This window comes from Camarhynchus parvulus, chromosome 1A (assembly GCF_901933205.1).
Source record: "Camarhynchus parvulus chromosome 1A, STF_HiC, whole genome shotgun sequence".
Taxonomy (NCBI): Eukaryota; Metazoa; Chordata; class Aves; order Passeriformes; family Thraupidae; genus Camarhynchus; species Camarhynchus parvulus.
The window spans coordinates 42,712,823-42,732,691 of NC_044586.1; the positions used below are offsets into that span (position 1 = coordinate 42,712,823).

At 35.4% G+C, this 19,869-nt stretch overlaps 1 protein-coding gene across 35 annotated transcripts in view; it reads right to left on the reverse strand.

The window, feature by feature from the left end:
- Positions 1–19,869, reverse strand: part of NRCAM (neuronal cell adhesion molecule) — a 145,634-nt gene that overhangs the window by 12,904 nt on the left and 112,861 nt on the right. For 13 of the 35 annotated variants that reach the window (XM_030960476.1, XM_030960458.1, XM_030960456.1 and 10 more), the window contains 8 exons: positions 17,447–17,651; positions 17,165–17,287; positions 15,952–16,128; positions 14,882–14,917; positions 7,560–7,625; positions 6,916–7,041; positions 5,717–5,869; positions 2,096–2,227 (listed from right to left, as the gene is read on the reverse strand). In XM_030960476.1, the coding sequence (XP_030816336.1) occupies positions 2,096–2,227; positions 5,717–5,869; positions 6,916–7,041; positions 7,560–7,625; positions 14,882–14,917; positions 15,952–16,128; positions 17,165–17,287; positions 17,447–17,651 (1,018 nt within the window). Of the gene's footprint in view, positions 1–2,095; positions 2,228–5,716; positions 7,042–7,559; positions 7,626–14,881; positions 14,918–15,942; positions 16,129–17,164; positions 17,288–17,446; positions 17,652–19,869 lie in introns of those variants that run through there. The other 22 variants (XM_030960484.1, XM_030960483.1, XM_030960482.1 and 19 more) reach the window with 6 other exon arrangements.

Sequence of the window (19,869 nt, forward strand, 5' to 3'; positions counted from 1 at the left end):
TTCCTGACAGTATTTACTAAGTCCATAACTGCAGTAACACATAAGGCCCTGAGACATATCAGGCTGCTATAATTTTCTACTGAAGTAATGAATTACTTCCTACGTACCACAGGCAACCTCAAGTTGACATGCAAAAATTATGATAAAAAGAGTTCATAACTTAAATTTTCATAGATTTCATAACTTAGTGCTTTCCATTTGTCACTACCTGTGGAACAGTACATTTGCAATGACCCAAGAAATACAAAGTCACTGCTAGAAACACTGGTACATACTGATTCTGGAAATCTTAAAAGCAGTCCAGATCCACCTTTATATATGTATGTGCATATGCATAGGTATCTGTGCATGAAAAAATGGATACCTTGCAACTAATAATTCTGCAGAAGCAGCAGAAAGGACAGAGGATCAAGGATCCACAAAGTAATGACAACCTTAGCATCCAACTGCCCTCCACACTTTTACTCAAAACCTCTGTTAACCGTCCTCTAGATGGTGGTTTGCTCCATGTCCTCCCTACTCTTTTCAGTTTCATCACTTCACTTGTTTCAGTCACCTGAATCACTTTTTCTATATCCTCTGTTATCTCATTTTCTCTTTAAAAAAATCAAAATATTAGGGGAAAAAACTCTAAGATGATGTCTTCAGCCTGTCATATAACTCTATGTAACACGATGTGTTCCTTAATCATCTGTCTTCTTCACAGGCATAGGCAGCTGTAACAGAAACTTCTCTTACCTAATTTTTGCTGTCACTACAAATCTTTGTCCTCTCTAACAGATTGGGCAGAATAGAACTCTTGTACGTAGTAATGTGATTTTCTCATAAAAATAATCTGCTATTCTATTCCAGCAGATTTCCCTATGAAGAGTTGAATTTCTTAGTGTTCCCTGACACTAAGTTTTTAGAAGTGCACTGATCAAAATAAGCAGAAGAAAATAAAACAAAGTGCAGATTTTTCTTTTATACTTTTCTAAATGCATCCATATTTGTCATGCCCAATTAACAAAATGAACTTCAAGAAGTTTGAGTTGACTTTAAATAAGCATTCTAGAGTCTAGATATTTATTCCCAAACCTTAGGAGAAAATAATTTTTCCATTAAATCAAGATTTTACATGAAACTTAGCAACTGTACTTTCTATTGCAGCTAGAATAGGAGAATGAAAAATCAGATTATCCTTGGATGCTCAGTTGAAGTTCATTCATAGTCACTCATCCCTCAACAGCTGCTCTGAGATCCTATCCAGCAGTACTGTGCAAGGTACAGTGGTTCTCACTATCCTTTTCAAAAGAGCTTTGGTCTATGGAGCTACTCCATAGAAAGAAATATAACACTAGGGAAAGATATATATGATACCTGTATGTCCACATACATACATACACATACATGCCTTTTGTAAAGTACACCAGAAGGGATGAGTGTTTTGATAGAAGACATACATTGTCTAGCTCCAATTTTTAAGGAAAAAAAAATAAAACATACTTGGCCATTCCTAGACATACTATAAAAATAATTTCTTTTACACGTCCTCTTAGAAAGAAAAAATATAGAAAAAACCCCAGCCTAACTCAAGGATGGTAACTTTAAACTTAGCTGAAAAACTGCAGAGGCTGAAGATGACAGATTCTGGGAAGGAACTCAAGGTATTGGAAACAATGTAACATATTAAGAGATTTGTCCTATGGCATGCATTCCCCATACTTTAAAGTAACCCGTAGCTGTGATTTGGACTTTCTGGCAAAACAAAGTCTAACTCAATTCATGTTAGTGGATTAAACTCATCTGCACTGGACTTCAGAAAGTGGAATGTGTACTAGTGGTGATGTTCCAAACAACGCTCAAACCTCTCTAGAGAGGTCATGGCACTGATAGAACCCTCTGGGAATGAAGAAACTCTTTATCCTATGCTGAAATAGATGTAGGTTTCCTCCCAAAAGGCAGATGGCTCCTGCCAAGCCCAACAAATGATAAGACTGATTTGCCATATACACAATGTAAATGTAAACCAGCAGTAAATGTAATTTTCTGGTAAGCCTGAGATCTTAGTGGGTTACCAACAGATGAACTTTACTACCCTGGTTAAATAGCATACCTGGATACTTGCCACCCTTATTCCTCCTTATGAAGCAAACAATCAGTAAAATCAAGATCAGAAGAGCAACGGCACACATGAGACCAATGAACCATCCTTGAGTAGCGATGTCTACCTGCCGGCTTGCCATTGCTAGACATAAAAGAAGAAAAATTATGTTTTGCTGCATTTAAATGCTATGTTAATTCAGATAAATAATAGACAATATAATGTTCATTAAAGAATAACATTCACACTGAAAAATAGATAGCATTAAGAAAAAGAGCTATTCTGCCTTTTGTGAGTATTTCCATTATTCAGAATATTTCCAAGTACCTATGCATAGAATTTCGTTTTCAGTATATAAAAAGTCTGCTAACATTTAAGCTTAGCAACTACTTTGCAAAATCTACACACATACTACATTACTTTCCACAAACCTCAAAACTATTCTCAACCATTTTGAATTAATTAAACTCCTGAAATGAAGTTGTCATTTGTAGTTCACACAAATATGTCAATTGCATTCTCAAGATGAATAAAAAGCCAATACTGACAAGCTAATGCATTTCCATAATTCTAAAATGGGGAGACAGATGGATCATTCAAGGGCCCTAACATAAAATTTCAACTAAAAATCAACAATGAAGCATATTTTAAAACTTTATTAAGCATCAGGTTTTCTTTCATCCAACCATACCTCATCCTACAATTAATTTATCATGATTGCCATGATTTAGCATTAGTGAGGTGGGAAGCCTTCCCTTGGCACTATTTCTCTCCCAGTGCTGACTCTAGCTAGAAGATAATGTAAATAATAAGCAAACTACAAAGAAAACACTACAGGCAGTAATAAGAACAGGAATTAACCATGTGGTCTAGGGTCTGGATCTAATGGTTTCCAACACAGTAGGAGGATTATTCTGGTGAAGCTTATTTTTTCTCCTCTACTGGTGGAAACACACTATAGGCAACTTGATTTAGTATTAGCTGCTGGGAGAAAGTGGGAAGAGTGAGAGGAGTGAGGGATACATGCTCCAAACAAAAAAATATGAAGTCGAGGAAGATGAACATTCATCCAAACCTATCTTGTTCATTCTTCAGCTTCTTCTCCAGACCCAAAACCCAAGAGTATGAAACTCTGGGAAGAACTGCACAACTGACAGAATTCAAGCCAATGTCTCATTATCATTTTCTCGTTAAGGAGTGTGAGACAGGTATCTTGGAAAAGCAGCCATCAATGGTCTCACATTCCTGAGGGATTCTATGGAAACACAAAGTTCTTCCGATGTACAGAATCTCCAGTCCGTTCCATCCAGAAGACCAGTGAGTATTCCACTTTAGAAGTATTATGCTAAAATTAACTTCTTCTTTAAATGTTTATTTTTGGTCTCACTGGGCAAAGCTATGACTTGATTTTCATTTAAGTAATTCAGTGAGTTAATGCGCCCAGTTATTGTGGAGATACAATCAGAAGATTTCTCAGTCCTTGTTTATGTTTTGTGATATTTTAGAAAGTGACTCTTATATGCACAAGAATTTAAACTATTTTTGCATCAAAGTATCTACATGTCATATATAGTTTATATACCTAAATATTTCTACTCTTTATGCTGCATATAAATATACATAAATACATATATATAAAAATATTAAAAAGTGGCAATTAAAAAAATCATAACAGGAATCTTCCTCGGAACTACAAATGAAAATAAAAGAAAACTTTGTTTTCATATTAAGGTAAAAATTATTTTGAGTTTTGTGCATCTGCATTCATAGTAGGACATTAGATGTTGTATAATACATACTGTAAAAAAATGCAAAAGCACAATTCACATTCAAATGTAGTAAGAAATAGAATCAAGCCAAAAACTCATGCATAAAAATATGCAAGATAGATGGGAAGATGAAAACTTACTTATGCAGCTTCTTGTATTAACTTACTGCATTTCCAGTAGGAAAGGGTTTCTAGATCTCTGTTCATCTTTAAAAATGGCACATTTCCTGCCTACACTAAGCAAATTATTTGCTTCATGCAGAAAAACCTTGCATCTTGGTGAGCCACCAAGGCAGGAGTCAATGCAGAACACTGTACCAGGAATGCCCAAAAGGATAAACCTGCACACTGCAAAGATGCTCTATAGGAACTCTTGTCAAAGAAAAAATGTGGGAAAAGCCTTATATTTGAAACATCAAAGTTGCATTCCTAATAATGACATATTCCAGTGTTTGCCTCTTTGTCCACTCCATCTTTTTGCAGTGTTTAAAAGCTTTGACCTAGGCGGAAGACAGTGTGACACAAGATTTTTCTGTAAGAATTAGGCTACGCTTATAATTTCATGCTGAACATTGAAACTTTCCATTATCAAGAAGCAGAAAGGAATGTCTAAAGTCCCTTCTTCCTTAACTATGCAAGGGCATGAGACAACATGAGTGGTTAAGTACAGGAATCATTATCTACTGGCTCAGTACTTTTTTTGCAGGGAGATGCTTTTGGGAAGGTTTCCATGCAGCTTGTTTTGTATTATATTACAGTCTTGATCCTTGTTTACTGCTCCTTTAGGCTTCAGATGTGTTAATGCATAACATTTCACAGGTAGGCTTTCATACCACTAGCTGTTCCTGGCTCTATTCAGCCTGTACATATTTGCCTGGCACTGTTATTCAGCACTATGTTTTCAAACCTTCCTGCAACGTAATAAACTGTGAACAGAAATTGAACAAATCAAAGCCAAAAAAATGATGATTTTAGAAAGTGCTCACTTTCAAACTGGTGTACCCATTATCTATATTGTTGCCTGATAATTATAACATAATGTTCAAGTGTATTTTCGTATTTAAAATACTTTCTTATAACATTCTGGAGTTGGTGGGGCTACTGCTGTATAACTATGCACTGGCTAAAACGCTTGGAATGAGCAGAAGTGGCTGGCAAAGACAAAAATAATAACAGCTGACCAAGAACATGATGATGGCATGGCATGTGATGGCAACACAATATTCAGCATAACATCAAAGAACCTTCCAATAGAACCTTTTTCCTGACTCTAATTGGCAGGCATTGCTGATTTGCTTACAGAGAAATAGGACTGCAGTATGAACATAAGAAACTTAAACAGCCTTACTGATTCCCAGGATATATGTGTGACATCAAAATCCATACAAAACTAGTATATGGAAGGAAAAGAAAGATTTACAAGTAGAAATGTCTTAACACTGGTATAAATAGATTACATGAGACATCAAATTGAATCTGCATTTTCTGATTATGCAAATATTTTAGCCCTATAAAAAGCAGCATTATTTAAATACAGCCCTGAAATTATACTAATTGGAAATATTAGAAATAGGTCATCTTCAGTGCACAGCACACAGATGGAGTGTGGGCAGGGCATATCTTGCCCCTAGTACAAACATCAGTCAAGTAGAGTGGTTTGAAAGGATGGAAACATTCATAATTCAAACATAAATAAACTGGAATTATTTAGGCATTTATAAAATAATTTAACATTGCTCTATGAAAGGAACATGCAAAGATTCTAGCTACAACATCTCTTGCTAGAAGCAGCTCAGCATTTCAGCGTTGGTCTGACACGACTCTGGCTAGGATACAGAAATGTACTACGGTACAGTGTGCCTCACCTGGACCTGTCTCAAACACATCCTCTGAACTCCTAAAACCAGACAGGCCCTCAGCACCAACCCGGACTTTATATGCTGTTCCTGGTGTTAAACCCTTTAAGACAAAGAAGCTTCGAGAACCATTTACAATTTCTTTTTTCCAATCTTCTTTGCCTATAAAAATTTTAGGAAAACAACAAATCGGTATTTTAATTTTATCTGTATCACTGAAAGTTTCTAGACAAAATACTACTGACAGTTACTTGACTAAACTATGGATCATCTGAGAAAAACAGCTGTTGCCTCAAAAATAATTATATAGAATTATAAGTAATAAATTGCATGCAACATATTAAAGAATTCATTGTACAGTAATTATGAAACTATTTTAAACATTTGTTCCATTGTACTAAAGAAATACAAATTTAATTTATTTTTAAAATGCTTATTGAACTTGTAATTATGAGATACATTAAAATAGATTTTAGACATTTAATTAAATGACACTTGCAGTTTCAGTCCATATTTATTTTGGTCAAAGAGTTCTACTTCAAAATCCGAATCTCTCTTGTATCTTTTTTCTAGGACAGTCTCAGCTATTTCTTTGGCCAATATCCAGAAAAATGCATCTCTATTCCAATTTTCAGATTAGTCACCTTTTGACATAACTTTAGAAGGATGGGGTATTCGAAAAGAAGTATCCTGCTTTTATTAGCTAACTTTGTTCTAATTATTACCAGTATTATCAAAGTTTTAAACCTGGTTTTAGGCAATAAGGGCACATAAATTTTTTCATATCTTATTTTAGGGTTTAGTTTAACAAAGGATATCTTATTTAATCTTTTTTTCCCCTGAATTGGGCATAATTTAGGAAAATCCTTGTATCCTACTTTAATGCAAGTAATCATATTTTTACATGTGTAATCGCTTCATGATAAACAACTTCATGCAAGCTATGTTTTTAGAAGTTCACGTTCAAAAGAATTTATAAAATAATACAAAGGAACAAAGGTTCATATTTATCTATTCATCAAAAACTTGCTAAGCATTGATGTTTATTAAAATGAAAATTATTTGATCTTCCTGATCAAATTATAAAATAATTTAAGACATTTAAGAGCTATCATTAACACTGGGTCAATTTAAGACCCCATTTAGTATACATATCTTCCAAAATACATCTCAAAACTTTATCAGAATTTAATGAAATGACTTCTTACTGCCTGCTACACCATATTCAACATAAAAGTTCGCATGATCTGGTCCCTCATACTCCCAACTGATATTGGCATAGGTCTCAGCAGCAGCTGTTGTAACATTTCTGATCCTTGGATAAAGTGGTTGAACTAAATACACAATAGAAAAACAAAGCAGAATATGCAGTTGTGACTTCATACATTTTAAAAAGTATTAAAAAGAAGTTACTATGTTAATTTAGACCATATAGAGGGAAAGTATAGCACATTTTCATTGGTTCCATTACTGGAAATTAGTGACTAAAGTACTGTATTTTGAAATTTAATCCCAGGCAGTTACTACACTAAGAAATTAGAAAGTAAAATCTATGTACTTTACTGAGCATGCTCTGTACCACAAAAACTACCAAATACTTAAAAAGTACCTAACTGCCAAAATTCTGAAAAACATTATTTCTATTCATCTGGAAGTAAAATGCAGACAGCTGGAAAGAGATGAGAACACTGTCAGGGTAATGGGAAATGGTAGGACAGAAGGGAGGCATGAAGGTGGTAAGCTCCTCCCTTTATGGCATGTGGCAGTGAATGGGCTGCAAATGCCCCAAGTGCAAGCCCTTATAGGATTTTGGCTCTATTGCATGGATAGTGATAAAAAAGGAAGACAATACCCTTATAGAATGTTGGACGGACAGTATGCATGACTGGGGAAGTTGCAAAAAGGATTTCTGAATATCCTTCACCATCAGAGATAGTAGGAAAGAAAAAAATAAAGAGTAAAAACATTTTGCATCAAAAAGTAGCAATGAACTAATACAGTAAAACCTTACCTGTTAAATAAATAACACATGCACATTCTAAGATCATGCAGGTTTCAAATAGTTTTACTTGTTAAAATATGAAACAGCTGAGTGATAAACATGTATTTGAAAACAAACTGAAGTATATATGTACTGGCAGCTTTGCTTTCACAGGCCATTCCTGAAATCAGCTTTTGTTAATATTATGCATTCATGGCACCTTTAGACACTGGAAAACTAGATATCAGACATTGGAAAGCCAATATCAGAGTACTCTGGAGTGAAGGACACGAAGGACCAGAATGCAAGGAGCTGCCCATGGTAAGGCACCGTGTCTCCCTGCTGCCATTCCAGTCAGACAGCAGCACTTCTCACAGACATGCAGAATGTCCACATTTGTGAAAAGAAGAGCTTCTCTCTTCAGAATCCTGAAATTAGCCACTTCTCTGCTCATACCTTTGTTCTTTGTAACAAGCTAGTAGTGCTTGTTACAAATGAACATAAAGCTCAATGTCTCTGCTTGCCTAAGACTAATGAAAAAATAGATTTTAATAGATCTAATGTTGTAATACGGCAGACACAAAGAGGATGCTCCTTAGAGGTATGAAATTAGCTTTAACTGAAAATGCTTCACTTTGCCACTGACTTTTCTATCCTGCTAAAAATAGCTTTTCTATTAGGAACATTAAAAATGCTTCCCAAAGGACCATGCAACATCAGTGCTAAAAATCTGGTCTCAGTAAAGACAAATGACAGAATTCCAATGGCTTCATCTACACAAGAAAATAAAATGAGCAAAAGCCTGTTATCATGGCAAAAGAGACTACACAGAATTTATCTATCCACTTAAATTACTTTCTTCTTCTTCTAACAGGCTGGCTTTGTCCATATGGCCATCTGGAAAAAGCTCAGTTATATGCACAGACAAAATGGCTTACTTGGGCCCCTAGATGAAATAATATGTATACCATGTCTAGAAAACTGTAGCTTCTGAGTATTTTTTAAAATACCTAAATTAGGCAAATTCCATCGGTTCTTCTGATAATGTATTCTGATTATTACAATGTTTTACAAAAAAATTTTTTTTTATCATCAACGAAAATAATAAGGAATATATTATTTAAATAATAAAGAATAGATAAATTTCTTGTTAAAACCACCTGAACACAATAACTGAGAAAGCACTAGATAAAAAAAAAAAAAAAAAAAAGAAGAGCCATTTAGGTCTCTAAGTCACAACAACCACCCTAAGAAATACCAAAGCCAGAGTTGTCTATGGGAAATCTACCATGTAACAACATTCACTATGGTAATGCAAGGGGATTAGATTCTGTTTCTCTGTGCCACTTGCAGAGGTAGCAATTGGAAAGAAAAGCAGTCTCTAAATTTAGGAGGTCGCAGAGTCTGAGATTGCAGACAGGATGTATAAACTTCCTTCCTGATTTAGACATAGGAACAGGTGCTTATTTCAATAACAATCTCAGCATTTGTGCTGTGCCAAGAAAACAAGTGGTTTGCATTTGAAATATGACTTTTTTTGTTTCATTAAATTGTATTTTCTCAAAGTCATATCGTCCTGGATTTTGGTCTTCCATGGAAGATGTCTAATTAGCAGCCCAACCATACAACTGATATTGGTCACAATATTAAGGACAGAAAAAACTGTTAGCAATAATCTGTTTTGTACTCCTGCAAACAGATGCCACAGCATTACCCCTGACTTCTCCCTTCTCATGCTTGAGCACTTGGGGATGAAGGAAACTGTCTCATCTTCTGCAAAAGACTCCAGATGATGGAGAGTTTCTGAATTACAAAGCAAATTCAACAATCACTTGATCTTATCTTGTGGGGTATTTTTCCATCTCCAATTTCCAGTTTCTGCTCTCATTAAAGAGTTGCCTGCTAGATTAAAGTATCTGGTAGAAGTCTTTCTGTTCATATGATTGTTCACGTGTTCACATGATCAAACAATCAAGTTTGCTCTGAAAGTTACTGTAATTTCCTTGCCATCTTACTTCTAAATTCTCTCAAGTGACTAATTTATGCTTATATTTATTGAATGTACTCATATCTGATTCTTAACCATAGCTGTACGTACAGATTTACCCACATGTAGTATTTGGTCAGATTTAAATTCTGTGGGGTTTAACTATTGAATAAGGTGCACCAGGAAATTTGTTCAGTAGTGTGCTTCTTTGCAAAGTTATTATTTTTGCAATTCTCATCTTTTGCATTATTGCTTTATCTCATTTGCCATCAGGCCTGCCAAGTTTTACTTAAGTCTGTTAAATGTGCTATATTTGCAACATGACTACACACAGAAGAACATAAAAGAAGGCTGATGGATCCTGAGGGGATGAAAGCCTGGAGGTGAATTGGTTACGATATTTAAACTTGTAGTCAATCCACCCAGACTCTTTTGTCTTCTCAATCACCACACCTCTAATTATAATTAACCTCTCAGTTCTTCAATATGTTTCCCAGCACTGTTCACAAATGGCAAATGTGTAATTGTCAGCTGGCAGAAGCTCCCAGCATGTGCAAGCGCCAGTTGGGAAAAAGGAGGAGAGAGGGGCGGGCAGGAAACTTTGTCCTGGAGAGCAGAGCACTGTGCTCTCTCATCTGCAACCATGCCCCACACTGTGCAGCAGTGCTGGCAAAAGCATCACTCTGAAAAACATGGGAATGGATGGCTGGTAAGCTACAGGTTTTATACAGACCCACTCTTATTCATCTACCTTAATTACGCTTTTTCATTCCTGCCGCGATACCATGCAAAATTCAGCTGGCATTTCCAAGTATGGTTTCATTCATGTAGTATAAAATATAAAAGCATAAAAGCATCATATAAAAGCATTTGCCAATTGTTGAGAAAGAGGCCTAGGCTCGAAGCTAAATTATCTTCTATTTTCAAATTAATTCCAGTGCTTTTTTACTGGAGTCTTTTGGTAGAGTTTTATTTAATTTTTCAGCCTTTCAGGAACACAGTTCCTACAAATAACAGCCAGGCTGCAGAATCAATAGAATTTAATAAGATAGGACATGAGATTGGAAGGTATTTTAACAATGAAATAGTACTCTTTCTCAAGATTTTGTCCAGAAGAACAATAAATCAAATAATCCCCAAAGCAACTAAAGTTTAGGAATTTTCATGGAATTTCCCTGATATTCAGGAAAAAATGTTGGGTGAGTGCCAAGAACAATTTGAAGACTAGTGTTAAATGGGAAAAAAAACCCCCACAAAACAACATATCATAGACAATTAAGTTAAAATGTATATATTAAGAGAAAAGTTAATTTAAAGGAAAAAACCCACACCCACAAAAGAAAAAAATGAAGGGCAAAGGTAAGGGATTCTGCCAGAGCCTGTTGGACACAGAAAAGTGGTTTTTTTTCCTCTGCCTTTGTAACATTTGTAGTATGAAATTCAAGCTTTAGTATAACAGGAGGAGAGAATTCCATTTCTGGCAGTGAGAAATGGGCATCAGTCACTTCTGGGATTATTTAGATCAATTGCAAGAGCATTTCTGTAGTGTAAGAAATACAGAAGCCAAAGAAGAAATGCAAAAAAATTATGTCACTGATGAGCATGTGGTATGACATCTACAAAGCAAAAGGCATCTTCAGGAATTTTTGCACAGTGATAATAATCATTTTCTTTAGTCTAGTCATGCAAAGCATCAGCATTGTTCCCAGTGAACTTAAAAGAGGACAAAAGAGAGGTTCTGCATAGCAGGCTGTACAGAAAGAATCACACAAATACATAATGGAGAAGTCCACAGGGGGAGAGTGGCTGAAGGAGCAATACAAAAATACTGCACTTCACTTGACTGTAAAAGCAGCTTGAAATTGTTAGCAAAAGACATGGACACATTATGTGAAATTATTCAAGAGAGAGGGAAAACAGATGGTGGGCAGAGAAAATTATTTAAAGAACGGCATTTTGTACAGAACAAAGAAAACTGAGATGATCTTCTACAAAGAGATCAGAGATACAAAGTCAGTTGAGACGGATTTTCAGCCTACAGTGAGGAGTTACATACTGGTGATTCATCCAAAAACCCCAAAAGAATAGCTTCAAACCCAGAGGACTGACTACAAATTTATCCCCCGTGTAACAAAAGGGAGTACTATTTGTCACTGGTACTTGAGATATGAAGTTCAGTAGAAGAAGGCAGACCAGACTGAGTAACAGTGACAGGAGGCACTAGCTACAATTAGAGGTTACTGTGATCTCACAAAGTTATTTTGATTCCATTTCAAGACTACCAGTTACCAGCGTTGGCATGCATGCAGATTAGAAGTCCTTGCTTTCAAATGTAAATGTTGACTAAATCAAAAAGAAACTAAAAAGTGAAATGAGGAGGCTTGTGGAATGAGGCTGACACGCCATGCCATGCCATGACTCCCTATACTTCAACTTACAAAAAACATGCATCCCTATGACTCTTTATTTTAACCAGCAACTTTCATTTCTACCACTGGTCAAATTGGAATTCTCCTCCTTCCTATATAGGGCAGGTATTTGAAACTTCTTATGGAAAAGGATAGAAAAGATGACTCCTGTGATCACCTGAGTCACTTTGCAGGTGCTAATATAATTATTTTATATGTAATTGGGTTATTCCCCCATTTTTCTCAAATCTCTATTACCTTATGCCTGTGGTTAGATGCCACTGTATATAAATGGCAATACCAAGGCATGCTTAGTATCTAACATTAGGTATAATAAATTCTGTTTTACATATGAAGTTTTCAGACACATTCAGAATATAGGTTGCTGAGAAATTCTCTTTCTTTCTTTCTTTGTAGCGCCATTAATTTGATCAATTTTAAGTAATTCATAACATCACATTATTAGAAAGGAAAAATGACAGTGCAAGTCAAATAGGATTATCAACTATAATATAATAGCTTTTTCATCTAGTAAATAACATCTAATAATTTACTCATGTAGGCTTGTGACACTAAAAATATAGAATCTGTTAAGATCCTTAGATTTACCACATCAATATATCCCTCTGCAAAGGGATATATTGAGAAATGAAATACGTCACAAGGGGCACAGCTCACTAAGGTTTAAATTATTTGAATTCCTCCAGGACCATGTGTCTAATGTATATGGCTGGCCAAGCTGCAGGTTTTCACAGGCAGCTATCCAGCAGAAAACACCAAATGCAGAAATTTCAGTTCACAGTTTAGGCCAGCTGAATCTGGCACCTACTGTCTACTTAAATTCCAGGATCAATGTGGTCAAATCAAAAGAAAAAACGATAATTACATTTTCCTGGTAAGTTCTGCCCTTCAAAATTAAAAACCCAATATCCTTTTGATAGATCACAAAATGGCTGTGGTCTAAATTTGATCTGGCTTTGGATCCAAATTAATAAGAACCGTATAGACATATAGGCCCTCCTGCACTCAATAGAAAAAGGAAAGTTCACTGCTGGGTACAGCTACTTTTTGAGTGAGCTGAGCACTTCTATCTTCCAAATCCACCCACTCATGAGACCAACTAATTTGGTGCTTGATCTTGATAATATGATCCTCCTTTTCCTTACTCTGGTCCCTGATCAGTGGCAAAGCAGTTAACATGGTATTGTAGTAACCACTGAGAACATTCATCTCAGACCTGCAGCAACTCAGATGTCCTAACAGATGTCATGGCTTTAGTTCTGTGCTGTTTGCACGTCCAAAGTCTTCTTTGTAATTGCAAGAACTATATGCTACAGGAATATGTGAAAACTTTGAAACTATAAACAACGTGGAACCAAACAAAGACATCTGCTTAGTTTTCAGAGAATCTGAGATGACAGCTCTGAAATGTGAGCTGCTCCAGCTAATCTTACAAATAAGATGCTTTCTGATAGCCACATACAGCTATAATTAGACCTCTGTTTCACACAGAGAATCCATTTTTCCTTGCATGAGCTTTTAGAGTCAGCCATAAATAATGACAACTTAATTTACATTTCTGTTGTGCTTGTCCAGGACTAAAGTCAGTTTGATTGTTCCAATCTGTGCTGACTTCTCAGCAACAACTAGAGTAAAATAGTAAAGAAGACTTGTCATCAAAATAATTCCACAACTTCACACACTTGCCAGAAAGACATCTGAATACACTTATATCTATACATATAAAAACATATATATATGCCCAAATGCAGGCATACATATATTTATATATTGTCTGATTTATACCAGACTGGGTGAATGAATTTATTTCTTACGGCCATCATTCACAACACCTGATAATCATGTGAAAAGAAACTATATGTAAAATAATTTATGCTGTCTCTTCTAAGTTTATTAAAAATGTTGGGTACTTCATATACAGATTTTGACTTGTGATGTTTATGGTCTGAGAATCTGAAGCACAGGTCTCATTAGTGTTAATGACACCTGTCATTCAATGACACCTATGTATAGAGAGACATTCCTGAGTTTGAGCTACCTCAAACTTTTGCTTCCGACAATGAAGGTATCAAAATTCATTAAAACTGCATCCTAAAGAACTAAATATTACCAAAATTAATGAATAAGAATGATACTAGCTTGTACTCACTGAAATATCCTCAACTACTCACTCAGAAGATCTGCGAACCTAAAACAGTGGGAAGACATTTGCCTGTCTATTCAATCTGATACTCAAACTGAGAAGTAGACAGAGGGTATTGTCAGTCATCTGTCTCCTGTGCACAGTTGGATTGCAAACGAAGTAAATGTGCTCAAGTGGGTAGCAGTAATCCACAGTGAGAATAAGACTGCAGATAGTTTTTTAGAACAAAAAAATGCACACGGCCCAAGCAGTAAATTAATCTCCTTTGCAAAAGTGAAGTTTTTCTACTCCAGCTAATCAGCGCTAGTGCACCTGGATCCTGAATATTTATGACAGCAACATACATCTGTTAAATGTTCAGAAATAATTAGACTTTGCTAAAGCAAAGCTAATGAATTCCCCTGGAACTCTGTGGCAAAATAAACAGATGAAAGGTATTAATAAGCATTCTGGATTCCTTAAAAAAAACCCCAACAAACCCAAACAAAAAACCTCCACAACTGTTTTCTTCCAGCCCTGATTATACTTTGTACAAAAATGTGTAGTCCAAGATTTTCTGTCCTTACCACTGCAATTTCCCCATTTGCAACACTGCAAAATCCACACATTAATAAATCATGCAGTTTCATTTTACCTTTGCCTGCACCTACAGCAGGACGGAGAATACCAGCTTTAGTGGAGGAAAACAAGAACAGGAACACTACATAATTAGATACAACACCAAAGGAAACATACACATATAATTTCACCATAAAAAGCATGCAGACTAGAAAAAATGTACTAATTCAAATAAATTAGAAACAATCCATTTATGCTGAACCCTGACAGACTACAAGACAAAATGACTGTACATGCATTTACAAAATTCTATTGGTCATGCTTGTTAGGGTGCAAGATTTAAAATAAATACAGTTCATATGCAAACTTAATACCTTGACAGAGAAATTGCATTGAATAGCAACTCATCTATGTTGCTTCCAATAAACTATCATTTTAATGAGCACAAAAAAATGTGAAAACATGGTACTAAAATAGACTTATTAATATTAAGATGATCAAAATGATAAAAAAAAAGTTCCAAATTTCCTGTTGGCTTTCAATTATTCTTATTTTGTTAAGCGTCAATATTTAATTGAAAAACAACTTTAACAAAGCTCTAGAATGGCTACAAATATATACAGTTACTTGGGGCCATAGATGACAAATTTATTTCAACAGTTTCACAGTTTTTTGCCAGTTCTGTGAAAGCAATTTACATTTTTTGCACACTAAAAAAAGTAAATAACTTCCTCTAATCACAAACCTGCATTATTCCAGTATTTTTCTCTGTACCAAAGCTAGTCAATGATGCAGAATAGGTGAATAGACAATAACCACTAAAAATGTAAAGTTACATGAAACTTGAAGCACAGAAAGGCCAGTGCCTGTCTTAGAGGTTGTGAGTTGATATTAAAAGAAGAGGCTTTATACCTTCTTGGGTGTTCCCACAACAGCAGAAAGCCTTTACATGTATTTTCTTTAAGAAAATTTAAAATACTTTATTAGTATATGACACATTTAACAAAGCTCTAGGAAAAAGAAAAAATCACTTGGCCCTATTTCCTTAGTGTAAGGAAGCAATAGCAATATTTAGATACAGATGTTTAATACAATTTGTAGTGGTTTTTAAACTCAAAGGGCTTTCCTTATACATACATATCTTACCTTCATCCATAATTGTTACTGCTTCCTCAGTTATCTGACTTCCTGATCCAACTGAAGTCTGCGCATTAAAGTAAAACTTGTACCGGGTGCTGTAATTTAAATTTTTTAATATCAAGCTGCTCTCGTTGGCAGGAATTCTTATCTCTACCAAGGGACCCAATTCATGTGTGTTGTTGACTGTTGTTACAAAAAAAAAAGAAAACCAAAAAAATTAGGAAACTTGCATACACTGTCATTGTACTTTAAAAGGCTTTTGGTTTGCATGTTGGTTTTTATTTTTTTTTTTGCTTGTCTCTGCATCTACGCTTCCGAAAGAAAGTCACCTTTGTGTAAAGGTGCCAAAATCCACCTGGGAGATAGGAAACACCAGCAAGTTTTTTAAGATCAGGTTTCATTCTCATAAATCTCTGAATCCAAGGCAAATGAGTTCAGTTCAAATCACCTGAATTTATGCAGCATTGAAGCCCTCCCTGACCATTGAAAAATTCTGAAACTCTAAGCTCACTATACCTAGGAAAACAAAACATTGACGTTCCTTGTGTCTAATGCCAAAGAACAGTGGGATTTGGTAAGTGGAAGAAAGTAAATTTCCTTTATCTCTTCCATGCATATGAAACTCTTTCCTTTCAAGTGTCACTGCTGAGAAATTTCTGGGCTAAGTAAACAGCTGGGATCTGAAAGAAGTGATTTAATAGCTCTGAGATGAGTAAATGGCACATTTATAAATTTTTCTTTTTAAGATTATAATACCATGAAAATTGGAAAAGCAGACAACAATATAATTTGGCATACTTTGGTTTACTTCTAAAGACATTTTCTCTGCAGTTCGAATATTGAATTTGTAAGTAGCAGTATCTTGTATCTAACTTGGATGCCACTTACATCTAGGACCTCACCTCCTGTGTGAATTATGGTTTGAAGTAATGAAAGTAATAAAAATGTTACCCTTGTACTACAGCAAGAAAAGATTTCCAAGTACAGTCATCTGTATTATCAAAATGTATTAGTTTTTTTCAAACATGACATTTACAATGCAATCATATCTTTTGTACATTATAAATTTAACATAATTTTTTCTTCATACATGGATTATTATTTGGTAGATTCATTGCCTAAGTTAGAGTTGTATTACAGAATCAAATAATGATTTGGGTTGGAAAGGACTTGAAAGATCAGAAGTCCAACCCCTAAAATATATTAATATTTAACTTACTTGGCTGAAACTTCAGTGTATATGATGTCAAAACACCATTTGGATGGGTGGGTGAACCCCACTCCAGAGTCAGAGAGTCCAATGTTGGGTTAGTAATCTTCAAAAAGGAAGGTGAACTAGGAACTTTTAAAAAGAACATAGAGTAAATACAAAGTAGATTAACTTAAAACAGGTCATTAATTATTAATTCTTAAGACTATTACTGCATTGAGAGAGATTATTATTTTATGAAGTCCAAGTAAACCCCATTTATGTTTAATATCTAGGTTTTTCATTTCATACCTCCTTCCGGGGTCTTAAATACTTTGTCTGGGCTTGCTGGTCCTTCTCCTTTACCATTAACAACTCTAACATTCAGCTTGTAGGAACTATAGGGCTCCAGCCCTGGTAACATTCCAAAAGTCTTGTTTCCCCTGAAAGTCAAGATCTTTTTTTCTATATGTCGTCTACTCCTTCTGGATAGACTCTGCACTTTCCAGTAGTAAATCTAAAGACAAAAAAAGAAAAAATAATTACAGTGAGTGCTTAGCTGTTCTGATTTTCTAAACTCGGAGCTTTTCCACGAGAGTCCATGAATTATAGGTAGAAATAACTGCAATTTTAATAAGCTCAGGTTAGACACAGCATAGAGCTTTCCTGCTCCAGAAACAGACCTTATCCAGAAACAGTCTACACAACTGGGTGCAAACTACCACCTGCCAGTTCTGCTAATGCTCAAAACCAGTTTGATACAAGTTCTGGCTGGGAACTACTTTGGTCTGTGATCATTCTCCTGCTATCCAGTCTATCTGAGAGGCAGAAGTTATCCATTCTTTCAGTAAGATGTCTTCAGGCCTTTCAAAGCAGATTTGGACTTTGCCTCCTTGTTAGATCACATCCCTGACCATGCTATTCCTTGATGTCAGATTACCTATAAATGGGGAAGAAATCAAAAGATTTGACTTGGCTGGAAAAACACACAAGTTCTGAAATTACTCTAAGGTTAGAGTACTGGAATTATCTCCACCCAGGGATGGGAACACTGTTCCTCCAATTACGTGACAATTTGATCAGATGAGAAAGCTTATTCTGGTGTCCACTGAGCTGACTGAGTTTCTAAGAAACCACATATGAGCATCAGAGGTGCTTTCCCTGCACTCTCTTTACTACACAGTCTCTCTACCATGGTAAATTGAAAGATATTAATAGCTGCCCCTCCAAAAGACTTGTGTTACTCCTGAGATTGTCACCTTCAAATACATAGTCGTTTGTTTTTCACAGCATCACTATCATGCACATATGATCACAAGCTAAAGATCATTAAGAAATCTAAATCTGTTCCTATTCAGGCCAACTGCAACATACCTCTGTAATTTAGGAAGCCAGGATTTCACATAGGAATTAAAAAAAAGGGGGCTGTTAAGACTTGCAAAGCCCAGCTGGATAGCTATAAAGCAATGTTGCACTTACATCAGCTTTCAACATACCATTTCACTCCAATCACTTTTAAACGCCACTATGTTTTACATGGTTTGAGTTAATGTTTTTCAATATCACCAGCTGTCATCCTATAGCTCTCTTCCTATCAGCTAGTGTAGAAAATAATTTACAAGCTAGCAAAAATTGAAGTGTTGGTACTATTGGTACTGAAAGCTATAATAAAATAGAGTGCATCACATTTTCCATAATTTCTTCCTAAGTTTGAAAAGCTTTATAGTACTGCAGTATATTGAGTAATAGCAGATTTTAGTATAATCTATTAATTTTAATAGATTAATACAAGAGCAAAATATGAATTATGTGCTGTAGACTGCTGCTTAGTTACACATCTTCCTGCTTTTTCAGACATTTGCCTTCAGGACGTGACTATTTAGTAACTCTCTTAGTTCTCTCTTTGTTAAGAAATCTGCCCCCAGTGCAACAATGTATATTGGGCTACTGACAGAAAGAATTTTATTAATTAGGAAAGCCTGAGTATGCTGGTAGGATTTTGCTTCTGTGTTTACAAAGAGCTTGTCATGTGCTTTGTAAGCTACATCAATGATGAAGATACTTCATCCATGAAAAGTTTTCAGTTTGTACTGAGAGAAAGCTTTTTAATAATAGCTATCCACCAGTTCTTATGATTTCTCACGCCTTGTTTATTCTTTAATCTATTTTAGCTTGATTTAGCTGTATTTGCAAAAATTATGTAAGGTGTTCTTGCTGCATCTGCAACATATTCAAGGATATATCATTGTCACATCTGTCCTAGCCAGAACAGCAAAACTACTCAGTGGTCTGGTCTGCTGTCAATCCTGTGGTTGTGAGCTTGTTTTATTTATTATTATCAAGCAACTTACTTGACCTTCAGTTTTGCTTAGCATTGTGTAATTGTGTGGCTCTCCTCCCCACAGAAAAAAAAAATTATATCATATATAGAGAAAGCATAACAAATTAAATTGAAGTAGTCATGACATGACTAACCCCCTAGATCATGTGGAAAGAAAAGTGATCCCATTAGTGATCACAGGGCAGAAGATAACCCTCAGACACTGAAAGTCAGGGGAAAAAAGAAACGTCTATCTAAACTTTGGATGATGACAATTCACAGTAACCATGCTGTTGAACTTAAAACCTGATGTATACGCAGAAGTGTGTCTATGGATTTTGGTTTTGGTATTATTATCAATCTTTAATAGAAATTTTGTGATTTGGATTAAGAGCTTTAGTGTTGCTGCAACCTG